The 27,104-nt window shown below is 36.4% G+C and overlaps 1 protein-coding gene across 1 annotated transcript; it reads right to left on the bottom strand.

The window, feature by feature from the left end:
• LOC128670740 (uncharacterized protein) lies at positions 1-26,755 on the bottom strand. Its single transcript, XM_053746689.2, has 2 exons — positions 26,665-26,755; positions 1-2,983 (listed from the first exon to the last, which is right to left on the bottom strand). Exons 1-2 carry the CDS (start codon positions 26,665-26,667, stop codon positions 281-283), a joined length of 2,706 nt encoding a protein of 901 aa, XP_053602664.1. The 5' UTR covers positions 26,668-26,755; the 3' UTR covers positions 1-280.
• Positions 26,756-27,104: the final 349 nt, after the last annotated feature.

The raw sequence follows: 27,104 nt of genomic DNA, 5'->3' as shown, positions 1-27,104 counted from the left end.
AACATTTTATACTTTTTAATAAAAAGTAAACATTTTCATTTATATTTTTATACAAGTAACATTAGTTCAGGCAGTGTCGTTTTCGTACATTTTTGAGTATTTTCGCATTAAGATTATTAAATCACTAGAATCACGGTAACCTCGAATAATCCTATACATATATAAAATTATTTATACATACAGTTATAACAAACTTAAAATATAAACCTGCGACTTGTGTACTAACATTAAGTACAGTTTGGTATCACAATTATGGCAACTTAGAATAATTATTTCTAAATTAGAAGACAAAAGGTACTAGAGGTTTGTCGTAGAAATAGCCTTGGTTGGGGACGAAGGGGGGTCTAGTGGTAGGGGGGTTGGTTCTTATCACCGGGCGCGGGGTGGTTGTTCTAGTCACTGGAATGTAGATGGCTGACGATTGTACTGGGGGTAAATAAGTGGGCGGAGGTCTGGTTGTGGGAGGGGGTGTTCTCCTGACAGTGACGGGAGGGATATAGGTTGATGGTGGCGTGGGCCTGACTGTCGGAATTGTGAAGGTGATCTTCGGCACGGGGTATGTGTAGCCAGTTGTGGGGAGGGTCGGTCTCGGGGTGGTAACTGGTGGTAGGTAGGTTGGAGGATTTGTCCTGAATGTCGGAGGAGGAGTCCGTCTGGTAGTGGTCGTGATAGGCCTGGGCGTAGTGCGTATAGTAGGGGGAGGGGTTGGTTTTGGGGTTGTCCTAGGCGGAACGTAAGGGGGGAATGTAATCCTGGTTGTTGGAGGAAGGTAAGTGTTGGGTTGAGTCGGTGGAAGTGTTGGTCTGGGAGTAGTTCTAGGAGGTACGTAGGGAGGTGGTGTGTATCGAGGAGGTGTGTAGGGAGGAGGTGTGGCCCTGGTTGGTGGCAAATATGTATTAGGTTGTGTTGGTGGTGGTGTTGGTCTTGGAGTTGTCCTGGGGGGAACGTAAGGGGGGAAGGTAACCCTGGATGTTGGAGGGAGATAAGTGTTTGGTTGAGTGGGGGGAGGGGTCGGTCGGGGAGTAGTTCGAGGAGGTACGTAGGGAGGTGGTGTATAACGGGGAGGAGTATAGGGAGGAGGTGTTGCCCTAGTAGGTGGTAAATATGTGTTAGGTTGTGTTGGGGGTGGCGTCGGCCTTGGAGTTGTCCTGGGTGGAATATAAGGTGGGAAAGTCACTTTAGAAGTCGGAGGCAGGTAGGTACTTGGTTGCTTTGGAGGTGGAATCGGTCTTGGAGTTGTTCTTGGCGGTATGAAAGGAGGAGGAGTTGCTCTTGTTGGTGGAAGGTAAGTGTTGGGCTGAGTCGGCGGTGGCGTCGGCCTGAGAGTAGTGATCCTCGGAGGAATATATGGTGGAGGCGTGGCTCTAGTTGGCGGTAAATAGGTGTTAGGTTGAGTCGGAGGTGGCGTTGGGCGTGGTGTAGTAATCCTAATCGTTGGTAACGTGAAAGTTACCCTAGGAGTAGGATATGTGTAGCGTACCGTCGGCTGTGTAGTCGTTTGGGTTACAGGCCTATATGTAGACCCTGTAGTATATCTAATAGTCGGAGGAGGAGGGGGTCTTGTAGTAGGGGGTAGGGTAAAGGTAACTCTAGGAGTAGGGTAAGTATACCCTGTTGTTCGCGGAGGTGTCGGTCGTGGAGTAGTCGTTGTGACCGGTAAATAAGTGATGGCGGGTGTTGAGTAGGTATACGGAGTAAGCCTCGGAGTCGTTGGCGGTGGCCTAGTAGTTGTTGGGTATGTGAAAGTTACTCTGGGAGTAGGGTAGGTATAGCCTGTAACAGGAGGTGGAGTGGGCCTAGGCGTGGTTCTTGTAACAGGCCTGATTGTGGAACCTGTTGTATATCTGATCGTAGGGGGAGGGGTGGGCCTGGGCGTTGTTGGATAAGTGAAAGTTGTCCTCGGAGTTGTGTACGTGTATCCAGTGGTGCGCGGCGGGGTTGGCCTCGGCGTCGTGCGAGTCACTTCTCTGATTGTAGATCCTGATGTATATCTAATCGTAGGTGGTTGAGTTGGATATGTGAAAGTTATTTTAGGAGTAGGGTAAGTATAGCCAGTGGTAGGAATATTTCTAGGCGTTGTTCTAGTTACTGGTCTGATCGTGGAACCTGTGGTATATCTGATTGTTGGGGGAGGGGTGGGTCTGGGGGTAGGTGGTGGTGTTGGGTATGTGAATGTTACTTTTGGGGTGGTGTATGTATAGCCTGTTGTTGGGGAAGGAGTCGGTCTAGGTGTGGTCCTTGTGACTGATCTAATTGTGGATCCTGTTGTGTATCTAATGGTTGGCGGGGGAGTCGGCCTGGTTGTTGGATATGTAAAAGGTATTCTAGGCGTGGTATAAGTGTAGCCAGTTGGCGCAGGAGTAGTTCTCGTTACTGGTGCATATGTCGATCCTGTCGTGTACCTTATAGTTGGTGGAGGGGTCGGTCTAGGAGTGGTGGTAGGCGGATACGTGAAAGTGATCCTAGGGGTAGTATAAGTGTACCCAGTTGTGGGAGGAGGAGTTGGCCTCGGTGTAGTTATTGTGACGGGTCTGATAGTAGATCCAGTAGTGTATCGGATAGTAGGCGGGGGAGTCGGTCGTGGAGTCGTCGTCGGCGGCAAAGTAAAGGTTATTTTGGGCGGGTTGTAGACATAACCAGTCGTGGCTGTGGCATAGCTGTTTAATAAGGTGCTGTAAGTAGGCGCCCTGGTTGTCGGAGGAGTATATATGTAACCTATCGTTGGAGGGGGGGGCGGCGGCGGTGTGGGTCTCTCATATATGACCGGAGGGGGCGGCGGCGGACGCTGACTAGGCGGGGACGGCGGCGGAAAAGGGATGCTCGGCCGCGGGTAGAAGTAGCCGTCCTCGTTGAGTGGCGTTTGGATGGGGTCGCCGAGCACGGCGTAGTTTCTGTTGGAGTAGCCCTGGATGGCGCGGGGCGCGCGCTGCGCCAAGCAGCCCACCGCCGCCAGCAGCACCACCCCCAGTTGCAGTAACAGCCTCTGTCAACAAACAAATGCTGGGATTATAACTGCTTCATTGCTTATTGATGTACCTATGTTTGATCAATATTGTAATATTTATTACGGTTTTTGTGGAGGACTACTAGGATTTTAACGTTTTAATTTAATTTTTAAGTCATCGCTCACAAGCGGTGATATATTTATATATTTTTCATAAATAAAGGGATTTTAGTTTTGCAAAAACAAAATCACACAAAAACAATACAATATCTACATTTTGTTTTTGTGTGATGGTAAGCAAAACTAAAGTTGAACAATAACGACTATTGCAAAGAGAGCAACATTCAGGTACAGAGTTCCAGGCAGCACGCACAGCCATGTCAAGGCCTGTTTCCTAACATTTACATAAAAATGTTTACTTATAACAATTAATTCTACTTCTGTGGGTCGACTGTCTCCCGTCATTTTTTAAACAATTTTTAAAATTTATTACATTGATGATCTGATATTTAAGATATTAATTGATTATTTCGATCCCTGCCAGTAATAAATTATTATTTTTGTAAAGGACATCGTCTAATATCAAGGTCTGTGTATGCGCACATTAATGACAAATATGTTTTATTAATATGTTTAGATATAATTTAATGCTACAATATTAGATTTCATAATTTTATATTCATCAACCAATTAATAAAAAATATATTTATACAACGTTATATATATATACAGTTTCATGTCAAAAATATTATTATCAAACTATACTTGCTTAGTAAAGCAAGTATAAAATTATTACCGTTATATTTCATAGAATGGAGATTATGTTACCTTTCGCTTTGAAGCAGGCAAATACGCGTAACATTTTAAATGGTGGCATTTACTTCAACGGATAATTCGATTTATGGTATATTCTCATAATTAGTAGTCTTAAATTTTAAGATCCTTGTAATACATAACTAATTCGCAAATAAACAATATGATAAATAATACAAAGTGTCTTCATAATTACACTAGTTAGAAAATGATACATTGTGTGAAGTTCACACAATAAAGTGACAAGCATTACAATATTATCTAATACTTGCTGCGAAAAAGTATCCTATGTGTTATTTCAGGTTAGGTTAGGTTATTTTCTACCTCTGTACCAAATTTCATAACAATCGGTCCAGTAGATAATGCGTGAAGAGGTTAATAAACAAACAAATAAACTTAGTTGGGTTTGCAATGATCAGGCCTAGAAAACATAATTGGTAGGTATCTAATAAGTTATTATTCTTATGCGAAGGTATGATCCAGCGCAGCGGCGTCACTAGATACAAGGTACCTATGTTATGAACAATTTGTCAATTAATTACTATGTAAATAAATCACTGTTTAAACGAATCCGAACCTGTGACACCGACGATGTGGGCACGGACAGATGTCAAATACATTATAATTATATGCTGTTTCCTAAGTATGAAAGTAACACCGAATTGAGCTTTATTGCCATGGTCATAACGCTTGCCGTAGCAAATAATTTGAAGAAGCTCAAGGTATTCCGGTTTCCGATTGTGGCATAATTGACCAAGGTATACAAATTAGACCCATATTGCGACTTAGAAAATTAACTACAGTAGCAATAGTCAATAGCGAAAGTAGATCATACCAGTCCTGAATTTAATACAATGTAGATATTATTCTCGTGATATTAGACTATAATAGCTCTTCTTATTTTGTATTTGTTGCCTTACATGAAAACCGTGAAATTAAGATCAATAAGGTCTGATCCTTGAGCAAGCATTCCAAAAGCATTGGTAGGTATCTAATATCCCAGAGCCAAGCGTGCCTGCAATATTTGAGGAGTTTCATCAATTTCTTCAGGATCGCATTCTCTACCCGTCTACATGATCTTGGACCTGAAGATTAGGAATTCCAACTCAAATGAAGCTGTCGGAAAGAGCTTCCAAATTGGTTCGCGCGCCTTCGAATATAAAGCTCATTCTACGTAAGCGATCTATGGTCTTCATTACCAGTTCTCACATAATTCTGCTTTTCTTATAACTCTGCTCTGCAATAACTTATAAATGCAACGGATCTGAAACTGATTACGCTTTATTTCTTTTGATTATTTAATTTTATTTATTATCGGAACAGTTGTAGGACTAGAAACTCAATCTCTGTTGTAATGTTTTCCACATCTATGTTAAGGAGCAAATTATTTTTGTTAACGGCAAAATGGACATAAAATATAACATAAATATCTCAGAAATTACTATTTTGCGTTGAAACCTACGCGTTGCGAAGGCGCCATCGTGGGCGTATATAAATTGTAAAGTTATAATTTTCTCAGGAGAAAATTCTCAAACAGGTTTGAGCTTAATGCGGGTGTAGTTGAAGCGAATTTGCATTGCCTTGCCAAGCGTCTGGTTCGTCCTTGGGCGTCCTAGTGCGGGAGAAGGTTATAAACATCATAGTCGGTCAGTACACTGTATTGTCAATTATATCATCACTTTATATTATTGTTCATTAAATTCAGTAGAAATCTAAAACTTACATTACGTCAACATAATTATTACAGCAATTCACTGCCTGGCTCCAAGCCATAGATCATTGTGTCCTTTAATGTCTTTGTCTTACTTCACTATGTGGTTTGCAGTTATGTGAACTGTCATGTCAATGACTAATTTGTAAAATAAACACAAAGGTTAAATGTTTTTTTCCTTTTTCCATACTAGCAGGTGTATTGAGATAGATAATTCATTTACTTTTGTCACAATAACACACAGTGGCGCATTGTACATGTATAAGTCTCTATTAATAACTTTACTATATTCTGGTTGTAAAGTTTACTATAAAACCGATTGATGGCACTGATGGCCGAGAAGATCGATTGAATCTTTGACTTATTATAATATCGAAAATTAAGTATTATGTTTCAAACATTCTCTGTGACGTATTGTCTGTATATTGCTAGCAACACGTCGACGCTTACCACGGCGCGTCTCATTGATTCGCTCCGCATCAGATTGTATCGCCCGCCCGCAGTCGCCTACTGTTGCAATATGCCGTTAGGTCCTGAGGCGACATTGACTGTTGCTCAGGCCAGCTCACTTGTGATATTGTAGTTTTACAAATAACTTTTGTATGGAAAACTTGCTTAACACTGTATTTCTTCATCATTGTTATGTTCCTTCCTGACAACACTGTTTTACGTAAAAAATAAACTTATCCATGCTACAACAAAACTGCACTATTATTTATTTTGTAAGAATAACCTCTAATAATCAAAGTCTCGCTTCTAGCTAATATTTTACTTATAATAGCTGCCTAATTCCGAACATCATCGAATACTTTACGATCTCTGGCGGCGTGCGGTCACCAAACTTTGATCTTTGACCCTCTGTGCCATCGGTAAGGGCTGTCCCTAGGCCCATAGTAGCACAATCAATCAGAATCACGATTTAGCTCTACAGAATCCATATCAATCATATGAATGATTGCAAAAGTATTCCACTGGAGATTACAAACGAACCATACACACATATTAATATTATCTTATTAGGTTAAAATTTTTGTTCTCTAAAAATTGTGATGTAATTATATTATTATCATAATTTCAGCTTCTTTCCGATCAAACACAGATGAATTTTGGTGAGGGGTAACAACAAAAATCACCTCTGTTTTACTTGAATCTGGGCAACAGCTAGTTTTTTATAAGATAATGTTTATTATATGAGTCTATTTTTATTTCTAAGCTCGATTAATTTAGGTTATAATTGTTCCATTTAAAACCGGCTAATACTGATTGGCTAATATAGCTATTTAAGTCGTTCGTTGTACCTATTAGTTGTTTATTGTGATATTAATGACTTAAGTATATTATTTTCGTCACACTGAAAAAATATGATTTATTAAAGTATAAGTATATACTATCTATCAGTATATTAAAATTGTTTTCCCTTAAGAATAAGTTTTACAATTTCCTCGACTAGCATTTCGATGAAAGTTAATAGATTCAGATTCACTTTTAAATGTTAATTGCTATTTTTTAAAATAAATAAGCTATTTGTATGTAAATATACAGTATTATTAAAGTTCCGGAAATGTACTAATAAATTGAAGCGATCCAGAAATGTCAGCGCGAGCCCGCTGCGTCGGCGCCGCGACCCTTGACATTATCGGGAAGATGTAACGATTGTGGCCGCTTTTGGAAAAACTGGTTTTCTTTGTCGTAATATTATGTAAAATACCTATATACATTTTAGGCATCGATTTCTTAACTCATTATAAGTATTGAGATTAACAAATATGAGGTCAAAATTTAAAAATCAATAACTTCATCCATCCGCGCCATCCGCGACCTTAGATGATCAATGACTAATATTCTGAACTTAAATAACTTCTTTGCGGAAATGATTGCGATAATATAGGGGCGGTGATAGAAAACATGACGAAGGCGCTGAAAGTAACCTCTTCGGAAGACTGGCTAATACGGACTGGCCTGCGCGTAGTCATCCAATGGGATTACTGCGAAGGCGACGATAGAAATTAGGTGATTACAATAGCTGTTTGAGTTATAATTACTAGCTAATTTAAGACATGATTACGTAGGTTTTGTACATTTCGTTTTATATATATTATATACATTTTTTTGACAATATTCAATAATTTTATTGAAAATATTATCAATGTTTTATTTATTTATTTAAATTTTAATTTTTTATATAATGATGTGGATTCGTCCTCTTAATTTTTTATATATGTACAAGACCTACATTTGTTAATTGACGTCTTTGGAGAAAAGGCCGCGGTGAAGTTTGTCTTCACCTGCGCTTTGGAAGTCGGCAGTAGACTTAGTTTAAGTATTTTTTTACGTCAATGAGTGATGTATATCATCCTATATTGAATAAATAATTTTGAATTTGAATTTGAGCTGCGTTCTGGGGCTCTATCGAGAATCGAAATCGAATCGAATCTAATATCGAGATAAAAAATACCATATGTCATTCAGGAATAATGTAGCTTTCTACTGGTAAACAAATTTTGAAAATCGGTAGAGTACAAACATTTTCTTTTTATAATATTGGTGTTTAGAATCTTCAGTGAAAGATTTTTGGAATGATTCAAAAAAAATAACGTACACAAAACTGACTTTCCACACTCTTTGGATAACACATTCGTTTTTCTAGCAAACTAAAATTGCGAATGCCAGTCCCTTGCAGCGACCCGGGTCTTGTACAAATAAAAATGTGTAGTGAAGTGATATTTTTTTAATATTATAATTTTTTGTTGATTATGTAGGGCAAAACATGCGCTGGGGATCCGACTTCAATGTAGATTTCCGGGTACTGTTGCGATACAGCAGAATATTATGTTTTGTCCGAAAATGGTTCCATATGCATTTATTTTTATTAATAAAAGCATATTAAAGTAAATCATATCATAGCTGAAGTCAAGTCTCGAGCTCGTTCTAGTCATGTCTAAGAGAATTCTAAGATCAACAAAATTTCCATAATATTGAATATTCATAGATTTTCCTGTTTTTTTTAATAATCGAAGTGACTCGAATCGAGTTAGTTTGTTGCACAACCGCAATAAATTCGTCATTGAGTTTGACAGCCAATGTTAAACATCTTCAAACGTTTCGTAATTAGATGCAAGTTTTATGGAAACTGTTTTGTGTTTCAGACAAATAACACATACTTCACCGCTAGACTGCTCGCCATGCGGGACTCCACTTGACACACTTATACTAATGTGATATAAATTAAAGATAACGAGTAACAGTTATATATTTATTATTTGTTTGCTTTGAGTGAACAAAAGACATTAGCATAGAAACACCTCAACAGAGGACAAATGCAAGAATGAAGAGCTTTTTCTTCTTTTTCGTCGAGTCGACCGTTCTAATTGCAACGTGCAACATTATATCTGTTGCTTAAAGCTTAACGACCAGCGCATTATATTCTCCCTTCATAAGATCTCCCAAGGTGCACGAATCCGGCCAAGATATGCATTGAAGCAAGTGAGGCATTGTCTGCAGCGGCTCTCCACCACCGCACCAGCACTGCGTGCGGTCCGCGAACCATCAGAGTCAATAGAGATGGCAGAGATTTTATAGATATTTGGCTTTGCACTCATTCTTTTCTTTTTCTCTTTATACTTTGCTTATTTAAAAGTGGCATGATCTTTAGTTATCTATATAAAATCTACATATGAAGATTTGTTAAAGTTGTTGTATATTTGTATTGAGACGCTGTTAATCTTAGGGAACATTTTAGGGAAAATATTGATCGCTAATAAAAGCTAATAAAACATATTTTTATAGAACACACTCGATATGGATATAAATTAAAAGAGATTAACATGACACAATTAATATTAAAATAAAGCAAAAAAATAAAATAAAAATAATAAAATAAAAGTAACGTAATACGAGTAAATCTGTCTCATCACAGCTTTCTTGTACTAATCTCTCTGAGCTAAGACAGCGCCGGACGGACATGACAAGAGCTTCTTGTTTACATCGGACCTTAAAAATCAAGAATGTATTTGAGCTTGAGCTTGGGTACCGTCGCGTCACATCGCTTTACATCGAGCTAGTGATAGAGAGCAGATGATTGGCGTGAGGTCCCGCCCCAGAATACGAACATTCCAAATGCTCCTACGAGGATGTCGTCCGAGATGCGTAAGGGACACATATAACAGTTGATAGGCAACAATAGCATCCCCAATCAGGGTTGACGTCAGGCAGGCAGCCGGTTGTAAAAGCATAACCAAATCTTCCTTGAATGGCTGATTTTTTACGCGAACCCTGGGCTTCGGGACGTTACAGCTCCGAATGTATTCAAATTATTTTTTTTTAAATTTGAATACATACATACATACATTCAACCTATTGAAATGTTGGCATTTCGTTGATATACAAAAGTTCGATTTGATATACAAAGTACCTTCCGTATAAAGCTAAATGTTTAATTTCAATGGATTTAATATTGCCAGTTTGAATATAACCCTTTAAGTTTATAATGCACTCGGCTACAATTCAAGTGGCAGTGAACTGTTGCAATGTGAACTCGGGTCGGGCTGCAGTAGCCCGGTCACGGGGTCAAGGTCGCCCGCGAGCTGCCGACCCGCTGCTGGCCCGCCTGTACTAGGGTTCACAAAATTTTATTATTTTTTCTTTTTATCTTGTTTTTTTTTAAGGTAATCAATTAATATTACTGTTAATATTACATTTGTACTTGGTTGGCATTAAAAATATTATTATAATTTATTTAATCTATTAGATTACAGTTGATAACTATTAATTAATTTGTAAACTGAATAAACTATGTACCCAATTTATATGTAATTTTAGTATGGGTAAAGTAGCTATATTTTATTTTTATGTAACTTAAATTTACACCATTGAAATTTGCATTGTATATGAATAAGTTAAACAATACCATTACTATTAGGTACCTACATCATATTTCCCACCGCAATCGCAGTGTCATGTGGCTGTGACACATTCGCCTTTTACATATTCTTCAATATACTATTCTATTATTGGATTTACTTCGTTCAAATAATTATCCTTAATTCGTCCACCCATTCCTTTAATTTTTCTCAATACATACAATCAAAAAATGTTATAATGTGCCAACCCTGCAGCTTGTCCGCGGTTGAAGAGGAAAGTAAAATATTCGCGCATCGAGACATTTGATGTAATTGCTACAAGATATGTTAAGAGTTCGTGAGTGTTGCGTCATACATTTGCTAATAGATTTGATATTTGGCTTTCTTTCAATATTTATTACTCAAAGCGTAATTACACTGATACATAGGATGTTTATTTCAAATGTCAAATAGACACTAACTCCCCTTATGTAGGTATTTGTTTGGTTTCGATTTGGTATCGCATCTTCTTTTCAAAACTGATCATAATAATCGGATACAGAAAATATACTACTGAGTAATAGAAAATTAGTGTTGTACGAAGGACGCAAGCGCTATTAGTAATAGTTTCTGCGAATACATCTAGGATCTCAACATAAAATATGTTATAATTTATTAAAGCTTATTAAAGTCCATTGCTAGATACTCTCACTTCCAGCAACTGACAAATATGACTTATCCGAGCTGTAATTTTTGTCTGTATGACTGATGGAATGGAGTGATCATGTCAGACATGTTCGTGTGACATGAGTTATATCTGTGGTAATCGAGCCACCACCGGTATGTTGATCTCCTCATCAGCCATGTATTTATGTTAGCGCACGCGCGCTCCGACTCGCACCCAGGTGCACAGGTCAAGCTGTCGTCCCTGAGGTAACAGATTCATGTAATTTTTCATTCACCTCTAAATCTGAGGTGACGGGTCAAGTACTGTGGAACAATACAGTGAACCTCCCACTTGAGGAAAGTACGATACTGTTATAGGTATGACCATTTATATTTGTAATTCTATTTTACAGCTTTCTTCTCTTTCAGCTTCTTTCTCTCTTTCATTTTTTGAAGGAAGTTAGGGAGACCTGTTGTTATTAAATTTAATTTACAACCAGTTAAAGTATATGGTTTTTCCTGTGGGAATATGTAACAATCTCAAACAAAGTCTTAGTCTACTAGTCTATTGTGTAGGTATTTCAGAAACTTGATGAGTTAATGTCAAGGCACGTTTTGCACATTGAAAATCGATAAAGCACGCGCCACCCGACATTAATTATACGAAGTTATGAAAAATTTCGTATTGACTGACCTTTTTTGAGCTCCTCATGTTTTAAGAGTCCACATCTAATAATTACCGATCCTTTGAATAAAAAAATTATGAAACAATTATTTTCAGGCTGAAATCAAAGAAATCGCGTGTAAATATTTAGACATAAAGTTTGTTGCACAAAAATATTTCGAGATATTTCGATTTTTTAAGTACAAATAGCCTTTTGTATTAATTTGTTACAACTTCCTCAGTCTGATGTCTCTCAATAGTTTAAGAATAATTTGCTGCAGAGACGTTTATTGTGTAGAAGTATTGTATTGATAAAGATCTGAAACTCAGTATCAATACATCAATACATATAATAAAATTTAAGAAAGGCCAAATTTGTAGATTGGATATTTTTTTAAAATTCTACTTAGTTACTGATATAGATGACGAAAATATAGTTTTGGAAATTTTTGTCTGTCTGTCTGTCTGAACGCGCATCACACGAAATCTATTGGACCGATTTGCTTGAAACTTAGTATGTAGGTACCTTATATACCGGGTTAACATCTTAGATACATTTCATTCCGGTAAATGGTCAGGTTCCCGTAGGATAATTGAAAAACTAATTTGAATCAAAAATGCCTCGGAATCCCGGGTTAACATCTTATAGACATTTCATCCCGGAAAACGAGGGGGTCCTGTAGGAAAATTAAAATAACAAACCACGGAGCCGATTTACTTTAAAATTTTGTAGAAAGGTGTAAACAGAATATAAAAAATTGTTTTTATCAATTAAAGTCTTAATATAGATATAATTAGAATTTTCAATTTCAATTTGTTATAGTTTAGAACATAAAGATAATAGTTTTGAAATAAATTAGTCTTCAGCCAGATCAATCAACATTTATAAAGATATCCCAAAAAAAGCGCTATCGCAAATCTTTACGCGCGTGCGCCGGCACAGCATTGATTATACATGCACACAATGCACTACTAAAATATAGGTTTTAGTGGATCCATAAAAAAAGTCCGCGATACAATATTATTTATCTTTTATAATTATCTATAAGACATTTTATAGTAAATACAAAAAATGATTAATTGACGTTTGTGGTTAATAAAAAACCGGGACGTAAAACGTCATGGAAAATGGGACTTTTCTGGAAGCGCAAATGACATAAAATATAAATATACAAAATAATAATGGTATTTTAATTTCCATTGCGAAAGACGCGTTGCAGAAAGCGGGAGTGGGAGTAGGAGCGGGAAATGGGAAGACACATAGTGGGAAACAGGACGGGACACATTGCAAAAAACGTACGGGATATCTACATTACATAGCAGAAAGCCGGATTGGGCAAATTTGCGGGACGAAACACGCAGTGGGAAACAGAAAATTGAACTAAAGATGAGAAAAAATGCGAATTTCAATCATATATGTCTACCAATCTTACAGAGTAGGTACGCATTAAAAAATTACTGAGATTTTGCTATGAAATTCACGCGGGTGAAGCCGCGGGAAAAAGCTAGTATTGAATATATTGGGTATAAATCATAATAAATGCAAAGAAAATGATGAGTGTATGAGTTTATATATTTGTTAAGTAGTCAAATCATGTGGCTAAATCTCTTGTACAATATTATTTTTTACAAGGTATCCGAATAAAATAGAACCTAGCAAATTATGGAGGATTTTTAAATCGAATTTCCTACACTTTTTAATTATAGGTAACTAATTGGACATTAGTCTAATGAAATCATTAACAGTAGGCAAGAGATAGAAGCAGTGTTCGAGAGTCCTCGCCCCTCAGTTATCTTGCCGCTCTTAGAACACTCGGCCAGTAGGCAGCCATTAAAGTCCAAATGATTAATATTAAATTATGGTCTGTCGTTACATTGTGGTGTTGGCAAATGCTTGCAAAATAGTCAGTCCTTCGTTAACAAGGGGTTTGAGTGACGATGATTGTGCGCGCATGCGTCTTGTCTTGTTAAGTAATTGCAGTCGTGTTAACCAAACACGGCCCGCGCCTTATATGTAAGGACCATTTCTGAGTATTGAACAACAGGATTTGGCCATTTATTTTTTAATGGTACTAATAACAATGGATCTTTAAAAGATTGCACAGATTTAAAGTTCATAATTTAAGATATGATTGATACTTATTCTTGTGTTACTAATTGAGAGGTCACTCCATTTAATTTAGTAATGTAAATCTAACAAGTTAGTAGAAATTTACATAATGCGTTAAGAAATTGTGATAATGAATTGTTTTCTGATTGGTATCATTATACCTAATTAGCGATTAGTACTCTCAACTGGTATTGGTGGTATAACCCAGATTTCTGACTTGCCTTTACAAAGTAAATTATAAGTTGGTCCCCAGACTCTAGTTGAGTCTGGAGTCTAGGTAATAATTTTTTACATTTGATTCCATAATTACAACACCAGGAGACACCTTAGATAATGCCAGAATCAGAATGTATACTCGCCGTGAGCCCGCAGCCACGAGATCGTCTCGCGAGATAACCTGTTAATGCTGAAGCTGCATGAGGTTATACGGCGGCTATAAACCCATGAGAGTGGACTTCCACGATGTCTGGCGGACGTTACCTCATCGAACATGTAAAATTAAATTATGAAACACGAGATTTTGCGAATGTAAGCCTTCGTGAAATGCGGCGCTCCTTTGATGGACGTGTAATAACTATTGACCTTAGCCTAAGCTAACTTTAGTTTATCTTATCTGATAGGTTAGGAAACGACTTATGCATTGACATCGAGGGTTCTATCCGTCATTGATTTCTTGACTGCTATTACTTATTTGTTTCTTCTTTATTTCAAAAATAATAAAAATTAAATACGAATTATAGCATAGCAATATACCAGCGACATTCTTCAAAGCATTTTTTGCGTCGTTTAATTGCCGAGATAAATCGTAACAACCTGAGATTAATTTAATAATTTCCACAGATTATATCATATCCTGCTCTTGAATTATTAATATAGCGTAAAATTAACATTTTAAAATTCAAGGAGGCTTCAACTAGTAAAACCACATATTTTCTTGTTACGATTTCTAATGTGTTATAATACTTATTAAAACTATTTGCGACATGACATTTTCAAGCCTTGATGAGGAAGGCTTGGTAAATTCAATACATGCGCGTAGGAAGTTATTATCTACACTATACTTGCGTAGTTATGTAGAAGTTTTGTATCATCAATAATTTATCCATATTTTTATCATCGCTAATAAAGACACCTGTATGTATGTTGACGAGTATGACCATGATGGCCATGTCATCGGTATTTTCAAGTTATTTGTATTGTTTAATCAGTCACGTTATTTGCGGGCTTCATTCGTTATTCGTGTGCACAGTCGTACTGTCAACATACGATATAACGGTATGAGATTATAAACTGCTGGCTTTACCCCGGGGCTCCATTACATCCGCGTGAATTTCCCGCGATATCAATTAAAGTTTGCGGAATGAAAGCTATATTATGTCCATCCCCGAATTCAAAATACATTTATGCTAAATTCCAAAAAAGATTGTTTCAGCAGATAAAAAGTAAAGAGGTGACACATGAACTTAAACATTCAAAGATCCTACATACCTTTTAAATTTTATCAAAATCAGACAAACGGTTTAAAAGTTATAGCGTTACAAACAAACAAACATACATACATACAAAAAATGTATTTTTGCCCCAATTTATCGTTACATTTGTCTGTACAATTAAACTAATAATTTTGACTCCTTACCAAAAATTTTTCAGCCACGCGAACTAAGTCGCAGGTCGCAGGTCAGATCAGCTAGCACGAAATAAAATTATTATTATTTTTATTTAATTAATTGACTAATTAATGGTACGTACCTACCAATTTACACATTACTTTGCATAACGCATTAAAATACTTGTATTATACCACCAAACATTTACGAGGCATTTCAGCAGCTCAGTGTGCTTATTGATTATGCAAAATAAAAATTGTTAGTAGTAGTCAACTTGATCTTTGGAGTAATTAAAAAAACCTGAAACCCAGACATTTTCATTTATTTTATTAATAAATTAAAAATGAAATAATTGCTGTGAAAACCGTATATGGCGATAATAACAATAAATCCAAAACGAAAAAATATCAAATACCAGAATGAATTTGAATACTTTACTCGATTGAGTATGCTAAGCAATACAAGTTTACAAGTAGTCAGAGTTGATCGAAATCCGACTTCTATAAGTGGCATCGTCGCCAGTCGCGACCACGACTCCCGTCGTCCACGCGTGGGGGTGGCCCGTGGGACGACAACGCCACTCGCGCTCGTATCATCAACTCAGTCTATTGAATGGCGATCACTTGTAATGTTAATAGAATAACGTGGTGCAATGTCATCAAATTCAGTACTTTCATTTAAACACTACAAAAATGTTCGTGGACTGTAACAGTACGGTCCCCGCAGGTAACCCGGAACATCAAAGGTCAAAGTATATCTTCATTTCTACGTGCAAGTTTATTGATTTTAAGATGATTAGATTTCAATTTGAACTTTTCACACGTGTTGCATGACAATGACCTAACACAAGCACGTTTGATAGATAGCTACGCAAAGCAGCTTTGTGAATTGCAAACATTGCGATGCCTGAGGCATTTGTAGCGATGAATTTTACAATTTAAATTTTCATAATCATATAAATCATCAAATTACATAATCATATAAAACAAGTTAAAAAAAGGGGAATATAAAATTGTATTATTCTACTTTAGAAAAAATTTATGACAAACCACATAAACTATATTCAGCAGCGGCAAATACATCTCATTAAAATGTGCAGTTTGGACAGCTTAAACATTTCAAGGTCAAGGTCATATATGCGTCTTTATATTCATTTTTAATGTATTCAGATTTATTTGTACATATTTGGTATTTTGTATACAATTCTAAGCAAGAACTATTTTTTCATTACGTGTCACTACAAATAGGATTTCCTACTCACGCATTGATCGTATCTGTAAATTAATTTGCATCATTAGACACTTTTAAACTTTATGTTTACAATTAACAAAATAATTTTAAGTTCTTTGTGTCTAACTATAGTTAGAGTTTGTAATGTTATCACTATTGTAAAGTTATCAATATTTTCTTTATCGCCAGTATTTATAATTTTTGGATTTGTTTAAATACTTATGTTGACTTTTATGAATATTTGGTTTTTATCAAAAATGTGATTACGTATTTTTATTTAAAATCCAATTAATTATTTATCGGGACTGGTTCGCTGGTAGTTTATGTGAGATGTTACAAGTTACCATTAATTACGTTATCGAAACGAGTTTGGAAAATGTCAGATGTTTGGAAGACCCGCGTGTAGGCCGAGGCCACGCCGGTAGGAGGGTTATTTCTATTGATTTGACATTTATCCCATCAGACAGATTTTCAACTGAATGACTGAATTTATGCATAAATAAAAAAACACAAACACGGGCACGAATGGGTACTCTAACGACTAACACAAAAATGTTTCCAAAAGTAGTCAATTTTCCAGTACTGCGCCAGTACTGCACTGGCGTGCTAGTGAGAACTAGTCACGTCTAAACCAGTCTTTAGAAGATGACCTTGACATCTGAGAGCTGGGATATGGTGTGTGAAGCGAAAAAAGTGGTTAATAAGATGATGTGTTAATGAGATCAATTTGAATAATTTTATATCGGAGATGTTATTTACATTTCCCTTTCTTATTAATTGAAATGTCATTAGAAGTTGTATTATAACAAAATTATTTCCAAGTAGGGTTGATGTCATACAGGCGGTTGTAAAATCACAGGCGAATCTTCAAAACTTAAAGATTATTTGTACGCCGACTCCGAGCTTCGTGGCGTCACAGCTCCGAACGACCGGCGGGACATGCGAAGATGAGAGAGAGATATTGCTTATTATTACAAGATATGTTTGGACATACATTTTACATTCCTGTTTAATACCAGCTGTGTCTCTAGTCTATGTAGGAGCATAATCACCGACCTATCATTATTATACACACAATTATATTATACAGAAAAATATTATCTAATCCTATCCCACAATTGTTAGTGGTTAAATTGGATAATATTTTTACACTTAAAATAAATCTCTGTATATAGTGTCTTGTTCTACATTGCAGTAGTGAACAATGTAAGCCTTTGTTATCTACTAACAAATAGTTTTGAGATGATGATGAATATAATCTTTATTGCAATTTGCATAAGAACCTAACATTATTATTTCCCGCTTATACGAATTTAATAAATGAAGCACCTCAAAGTTCAAGTTTAAAAATACATTAAGTATGTATTCAATTAAATTAATTTTTTAACCATTTAACTTAGCACGCGTGGGACGCATTTAAATACGTTACAGAGCAATTTTAAATTCTAAATCAGAGGAATAGAGTTTGATATAATTTATCACAAATTGATTTTCTTCCGTACTCGACCACTTGGCAACCTTTGACATATTTGTTTAATTTTTAAACATTGAGTGACATTGAAATCTTCATAAATTGATTTGCATATATCTTTAAAGGAGTATTGCAAGAATAGACCTTATAGATTGGTAATAAGGTTAAAATCGAGGTTAGATGAAGAAGTTAAATCTCAGTGGGTAGCGTTTTACATAAATATTTTGATAGCGACAAGTGATATAATTCGAGGTTCTTCATGGACATCCTGGTGTAGAAGGGAATCACATTGACACTTTATTGTTGGGTGCATGTTTTGTTTGCTGCATAGATTGGCATAAATAAGCAACGTTTGATGGTCATGTCATCACAAAACACCGCCTAGAGATAGAAACATTAATGCAAAATTATAAATTGAAACAGGATGGAACATAAAATTAAACTTGCAAAAATAATTCTAGACTAAAAGCATCTTGACTTTAATACCAGCATTAAAATAGACATTATCTGTTTAGAATCATTTTGCTGAATAGATTAGGTCTGAGTAGAATAAAGATTAGAAATAATTACTCGTTGCCTAATAGTGTTTAATGTCCAAATATAAATGAACCCTACATATAAGGTTGCGAATAAAAATACGATTAAAAAATGTGGGTGAGATGAAGATTTATTAGTTGGATTACGTGTTCAGAGGATGCGCTCCGAACACCAGACCGAGTCGAGGCTGGGGGCTGGCAGACTTTCTTTGGTGAGTGGGCACTCACTGGTTTGGAATGCACGTGAATCATAAAAACAAGTTAAATTGACTTTATCATAATTTCATAAAGTTTAAATTGCTTCATTTGCATGAACTTTAGGAATGTTTGGGCAGCCCATTTAAGGCAAAGGCCACGCTTGACCTCTTCTAAATTCTCGTTCCCGTTTTGTCCTCTGGTAAAAGTCAGTTTAAGATTGTGCTCTCAGTTAATGTTTCATAATAAATTTGCTGGTCGCTACTCGTGTTAGTTAGGTACTTGCAACATTTAAAGGCAATCTACTCGACATGAGTGTTTTGAACAAACAAATTGGTCTGTTCTCGAACGAGTGTCTCAATATAGAGAAGAGTTGTGTTTTTATGTTTTGGAATAAATAATGGATCGAATTATTCTGTGATTGTTTTCATCTGTACCTACAATTATCATCTACTCTGTGAATATCCTTTATCCCCACAGTCACACGCTTTTGTGATGTCATATTGTTAAAATCACATTGGGTAATTATTTAGTTGTTTGCTACTCATGTCGCTATCGGAAATATTTCCAATAATATCCAAACTCACGTGTAGGGTACGCGTATGTAAATTATTATATTTTTGTAAATACCAATTCAACACCGTAAAATGTAAATTTAATATAATTAATTACAACATAAAATATTTAATAAATATTTTATGTTGACATCTTGAACATATTTTTTACTTTTCTTGCATGTAACCGTTTAAGGAAAGTAACGCTCTGAGTTTGTAGATCTATTTTATAAAATACCTTTTTCGTTTTTACGTCAAAAGAAAAAAACTACTATACCCTGAATACTAATTTTTGAGGGAGTTTTTATTAAGTTCAAGTATTTGATCATAATTATGTTGCTGACATTCTGTGTTACACGCGAATGGGCACACAAACCTATCTGCGCGTGCGCATCTCATTGTGTTCGCAGTCAGGTTGTGTCACCTGCTCGGCGCTGCTATTGTCGCGTGTGATACGAGATCATTTATTGTGAGGTATTATCATCCGCTGGTCTCGGAGTGAAGAAATAATGATTCTTTAAAGCGACCATTTGAAATAGGTGCATCTATCTAAATATTATAAGGACTTTATAAGAATAGCTTATTTCTTTTCATTAGGATACTTATGCATACTTCATACGGTTAACAATGTTTGGATAATTAGTTTTCAGGACAATATATTTGTGCAAATGGACGTCAGTTTTTCTCTTCGCATATTACGTTATGTTCAAAGGAATATGGCACACGTTTGTGCAATGTGCTAGTTAACTGGAACCAATTTCCCGTCACAAGTCACCACCGACACTGCGCTTGCGCAATAAACTTACCTAAAACGCGATGCTCTCTTGCAGGAAACAAAATTGACATCATCTTCCGAACAAACAGCTTTGACAAACTTTTCGCATTTTGAGTTTACATTACATGATGGAGTACGGCGTGAGGTTCGCCGACTCCTCTCCTACTCTAATATTAACTAAGAAGACTAATATTATCAAGGGTAAGTGTTTGTGAATTTGTATATAGAGAAAGTTCTTTCATCAGGAGATAGCTACAATTATTTCTGAATGACCTAGGGAACTCTTTATCTAGGTTTTCCTACGGAAGCTAAGCGCCGGGACCATGGTACCGGTGAAACGATTCTGCTTCCCGTATGTATTGAAGCGTCGTCTATCATTTTTAATTTAACATTTTCCAAACAGAAGGTATCAAATATACATTACGTCAATTTGTGAAATCTATTCGATTTTGACGAATGGTATTCCTTCAAATTCCTTCTAGAGCTACACAATAGCGCATGATTGCTTACAAATCTTACAATCAATATTAACAGTTTTGCACAATTTTGTAGTTACTGTTTACCTTTCAAGACGTGACTGTTTTCGAGGACTACCATATAGCAATATGGTAGTATATATACTTATTCACTTAACACTTACAAAATGAACTTTTTGTATGTAAATTACATACCTATTTATTATATTTTATATGATTTATCTTGCACCCTGTCTATCGCCTTCTCCAAGTGGGTAAAAATGGGTCTTTGAAACCCTAATAAATTAATATTATTATTTTATACAATCGGCTCAAACAGCCAATAATAAATAATGCAATATTTATTGCAGCTATTTGACAAAGAATACTGCTGCTTGTAAGGATTGGAAGCACATACTTCACAAGAAGCACTTTTCCATGTTTTAAAATGGTAATTAATCGTACCCATTGTACTTTTGTGAGTAGGCATGTGGACACTGATTGGCTTGTTGTAACCGAGTGTCGCTAGTGTCGTTATAGTCGGAGGTTACAGTCTCACGAGTCTTTAAAATCGAAAGATAAAAATCTACTCTACATTTATTCTCGCTCGACATCTACTGCGCTTGGTCATTTTATTAAACAACTCAGAGTCTTAATTCTCATTCTAAGTTCTAATCCGATAGTTTTCAATGTAATTAACATACAAGTGACTAATAAATAAGCCGTATAGTAGATACATGGTTGATATTTTACACTATAGGCCACTACTCGAAGTTCAGATAAGTCAACGACAATCGAGTCTTTTGGCCAACACGAGTCTGAAGAGTCCTCACAACACCGAGTCTCGCCAGCCCATCACTATCAGCGGCGCGCACTCCGAACTCGCAGCCTTAACACAGATGTCCTAATGAGTACAGAACTGAATCATTGCTCATTGACACAATGCGCCTGCGATCGGTAACTGTAACTTATGGTTTGTCCAACAAACTACGACTTAAAATTACAGCCTAAGTATTAGATGTAGAAAATTTTACTATTTGCCTTTTGTAACTAAATTAACTAAAACCAATTTCATAATAATTGGCAAAAAGACAGAGCAGTATGTAATAAAAGCGGAAAGGCCACTTAATGTACAAGATTCAAACTGGTATGGATATTGGATTGGTTTGACACAAAATTATTTTATATCTCAAAATTCCGCAGCAGCCCCAAAACGTACTAGCAAAAGTAGGCTGTACTCATACAGAGTTTATCGATATCGAAAAAGACATATTTTTCGAAATCCGTCCCCCGGACTATTTTTAGTCCAGTAGGTCGTGTTTACGACAAGAACCCTTCGCAGCGTCGCCGCCCTTGACACCAGCGCGCGCGCAGCGCCGGGCAGACGCGGCTGGTCATTCCGGTTCGAATATTCAACAAAGTACCAATTTTACTTTATAATGTAAATAATTAAACCACTTAAGCATATTTTGATGCAAATCACAAAAAGTTTGTGAAATCAAATCTGCAAAGATGACTTTGAAAATGGGATTTTACAAAGTTTTTATCCCCTCGGCAGCCCAATGCAGATATAAGCCATAATTTGTTTGTTATAAATGCAAAAAAACATGGTATAATAATTATCAAATATTTGAGATCTAGGATTAAATTTTGACCAATTACCCATACTAGGTAATATCAAGGATAGATTGCGATTTATCTCGGAACAATTATTCGTTCTATTGTTGCCTGGCGCCGGAGGAGAGTGAGCTACTTCACGCTCGCATTCAAACATTCTACTTCAGATTGTATTCCAATAAGGATGTCCGTTTTAGCACCTACAAAGTGATTTATTCAAAACTTAGGTATTAGAGGTATTTTTATAGTTCTTTACTCGCTTTAGCAGTCGGCAGTAATTTTTTGACGTAAGTAAGTAACGATCATCCTAAATTGAATAAAGCATTTTGAATTTGCCCCATTTGAACTAAAAACTAGAAATACAAAATTTGCTATATTACCAAAGTTTTTGAGTTTTTTTGTCAAGGTTCACTTTCTTTATTTAATTATTGGGCATTGTGATAGTGCAGTTTGGTTGCGTGTCGATATTCCCGATGCAGTTTCACAAGAGCACGGCGCGGCGTCCGAGCGCCAACCTCCGGCATTCAGCATCGGTCACTCGACCACCAGGCTGCAGAACTACATGTAGTACGATAGCATGTCACGGTCTCACGGAATATATCCTATTGGACGTTCATTAAAAATTCATTGGATCAGGACCTATTGCAATGGATTTATTCCATCAAAGTACCAAAGTAATGTTTGACCATCACCTAATCATTGGGTGATGGTCAAACATTTGTATTATCTAGTTACTAGTTCGTTGCTTTTCCTTGAATGTTTTTGGAAGATGAGTTTTAACATGTTTTTTCTTTAAATTAAAAATTCCGACTCGAACTATGTGTCAAGGTTCGTTTAATGAATGAGTTTGGGAAAAAAGGAAGTTTAGAACCTAGAACTGTCACAATATTCTACGAAACGAGTGAGACATCCGTTATACCTACTTTTCCAGGTCAATGTTACCATTAATTATTCAAGTTCATTTATATTTTACTCGGGTGCGTTAAATGGGATAAATGTGTTTTTAATTAATTCCAAGCCATGAAATAAATAGCGTAGTTTGATATTAGAATAGAATAGAAATAAGTTTATTCAACAAACTACAGACACACACATAATAACTAAAAAAGAAAATTAAGATAAAAAAAATACAAAAAAAAAACAAAATGCGGGTAAGTACAAAAAGTGATTGTGGGTGTGTGTGCTGCAGTAATCTAAACAGGCCACAACTCAGTGATGTTATTACTCTAGGAGCAAAAAAAATAAAAATAAAATAAATATATTGGGATATTATGACACACTACGATACTAGATAAGTAGATAGTGAAATAAATAAACTGTTTATTTGATTCTACAAACGCTAATATAATATATACAGTTATAGCAATAGATACAGTAATGGTCCGTTAATTAAGGATTTCGAGACAACGACAGTTACAGGCGACTTGTTGGATTGTTCCGTTTTTGGATATTTAATAAATGAGACTTTAATTGTTGCTTGAATGAATTGATTGTGGCACAGAGTCTAATTGGCGGTGGTATATCATTCCAACATTTTGTCGCCTGGAAACGGAAGCTGCCCCTAAAAGTCACAGTTTTGTGTGGAGGTACTGACAGTGGCGGCCGAAAAATTGATTTTGAGTGCGGGTAAATGTAAGTTATAGAAACAGACATTCGGGTTTCTTAAATTTAACTACACCGAATAATATAGTAGCCATATGAAGCCGTCTGCGCGATTCCATATTTAGGATTGATGCGTTGTTTAAGTGCTGAAAGGTGGCTACGAGGGGCAACGTTGAAACAGTACCGACGCGGGCCGTATACAATGTCACCGTTATTTAACACAGACAATATCAGCGATTCGCATAATCTGATACGAACATCCTCAGTTAACAGGCTACGGACTTTATAAAGCACCCTAAGACGAAAGAAGCAGCTTCTGACGACATTAAGTACATGGTTTTCGAACCGTAGCTGGCTATCCAGAACCACACCCAAATTTTTTGCTTCCTCTACCCAGTCAATAGACGTGCCGAGCATGGATATGACAGGATTACACTCTTTAATCTTTGCGACCTGGACCAAAGGGCCAAAATCCTTTGGATTTAATCGGGTTCAAAACAAGTGAGTTTTTGGTATATATTGTATTGTGGATTATATAGTTTCGGTCTGTTTCTAGTTCTTTCTTATCTTTCTCTTTGAAAAGGAAGTGATGCCGAGCCGCCGCCGCGCGCACTCGCCGAGCAGGCAAGCAGTTCGCCGGGTCAATGTCGCGCATTGTCGATATTCTCGCGACGCCTTGCATAACCTGCGGTAATCCGCGCGGAGGATTACATGAGCCCTGTGTGCTGTACTCTGACAAATTGATACTATTTATTTTATGTAAAATCAACTCTCGGATCTTTGTTGAAGTTTGTTCTGTATTATGTACAACATGATTCTCGACATCCTTATCATGAGATGAATCTCAATTCCTAAACTAAAGCTAATGGCATCTTGAAAAGGTCACTGAAGGAAAAAAAGCTAAAAACTTAAATAAAATGTTAATTGCGATATTTTGGTCTCTATAGCGTACTATTATTACAATGGTCGTTCGCTCGTTGATATATTTTCCTTTAACATATTCACTTTGATTCGCTTGTAATATTTATCATACGACTCGATTACATTCACGTTTATATATAATCGAATTTCTATTTATTTTCCTCATCTCTTTTTTTAGTGTGGCATATTATTTTATATCAGTGCCATTCGATTTACATTTAGTATCTAAAGTGGCGCTAATATCTGGGTGTTAATTAGGATTCTCTTAAAGTTTCTGTCGTAATGAGTTGTGATAGCATCTCGCGGCGCGGGCGCAGGTCGTGCGCTTCACAAATGTGGCCATTGAGAAGTGTGTCAATGTCGCAAGTCTTCCTGGTTTTTGTTTGTTTCATCAATTTGCAGAGAGTCTAGGACGAAAAGGTTTATATGTCAGAAATATATGGTGGTTCAGTTGTTGCAATCGTCAAAAGTTAACTTTTTAAGATATTTTTGAATAAATGGCTTGTGTCCTCAATTCAAATTGCAATATTTAGAATTTAAATTGTAATATGTGTTTCTTGTAAGCTTAGATAGTAAGTTTTCTTGTAATAATTTTAAAAGTTGTTCACGTCACCTATCAAACAGGTCATATTGTTCTCCTAATTTCGTTCTCTATGAAGTTATTACGAGTTAATATTGTTGCCAGTTTCGTTTTTCTGTTTTCACTTCACACTTTTCTCATAAAGTCTATAGAAACTGTGCTGCATTGTAATGGTCAATTGACTCAGTAACCCAACCGATACAGGACGAACGGGGACGGACGGGGACGGACGGGGACGGCAAAGAAAGATATTTCACGTGTCAGTCGATGTAGCGCTGAGATGACACGCCGTGACGCAACAAGGTCGCGGGTGTTGCAGTGACCTGCGCCTGCGCCTGTTTGTACACATGTATGTATATGCATGTGCATGCAATTCATTGGCTTCAAAAAGCGCTTAATATATGATTTTTCAAAACAAGAAGAAATCTATCAAGCCTGTACACAGGTACAATTCTTCTGTCGTCTTAGAATCGTGACCAATTCCGACCTAAAGCAATACCGATTTGGACAACAAGATCTGGATAAGTAAGATGAAAATAGAGTACTCAAAGCTCATACAGTACGCAATTATTTAAGTACCCTTCTAAAATCATAGTAATTTAGTGAGAATGAGCCTCATTTGGACATGCCCCTGCAATTTTAATGGTGTGCTGTTTTTATACAAGTAATAATATATCTGACGATTACGATCTACAATTCATTTGTATTTAACTTGATATCAAAACTGAATGAGAATCACTTAGCTGCCCATGTGCAAAATGTTGGAGATCGTGACCGCTGGCTTAAATTATATTATACTTTAACATGTTACAGTGAGTTCTGAAATCGTTGCGATACAAATCGCTAAAAACAAGTGAATTTTCTGTATTATGTACATTTTCAACGTAACTCTTATTAATATAGATAGTTTTCTTGAAAACATTCATGTTCAATTGATAAACGTAATATTTTACTGATTAGTAGTAAAAATATTAAAAATTTAAAAACTATATATTATTAATTACTTAAAAAATTAAACGCGCACGAACATTTTATAAATATGCTTGAAGCCGTGTGGCTTCACTAAGTAATTAATAATGAAACGCGAAAGTAAAAAAAAGTAACCGATTCATTTACGATATCGATTTCAAAGTTGTGAAAAGTTCAAGTCTGTATTTACGTAAATATGAAAACTAAAAATATTTCATGAAATAAAATCTACAGCTGTAACAGAAGTAAATTTTCAGAAAACTGTTAGTTTCGTTCGGATCTTCGGGAACCGAATATTTCACTACACGATGCTGAAGATGTAAGCATTCACACTCCAATTTATTTTATAAATGTATCTCTCACCTCCATCTCAAACACTTATAGCTAATAAATAAATATTCCTCACCATATTTCCTGCACTGCTAACACAAACACATATTCACACACGAGCGGCCGGTTCGCCGCGAGGTCCGTATCGTTTGGTCGGCGCGGGCGCATCACCATACAATATATACGAGCTACGCGCCGCGCAGAGTCCTGGAGATTCAAGGTCATCCTTGAAATTTTCAAGTGCTAAGGACACTGGTCGGCCTTCCATTCTCATGCATTATTTATTTCCGTGACACTTACAAAGTTTCAAAACATTTGGAATATCTAACCGTAAATCCTGTGAGATTGTAGTATAGCTATTTCTGATTTTCATCATTATGATATTTATTGGCTAAAACAATGTAGCTCTTAATAATGTCGTGTATAAAGTTGCACGTGCTGTATTCAGCAAGGTATCCTCGCGCTACCACGCCGCCTCCGCTCGGGCGGCGTTGTAGAATCGATTTATAAGGAGCT

Source organism: Plodia interpunctella, chromosome 6, assembly GCF_027563975.2.
Source record: "Plodia interpunctella isolate USDA-ARS_2022_Savannah chromosome 6, ilPloInte3.2, whole genome shotgun sequence".
NCBI classification, from domain to species: domain Eukaryota; kingdom Metazoa; phylum Arthropoda; class Insecta; order Lepidoptera; family Pyralidae; genus Plodia; species Plodia interpunctella.
Note: the sequence above shows the minus strand (reverse complement) of the source record. Positions and strands in the feature narration are given on the sequence as shown.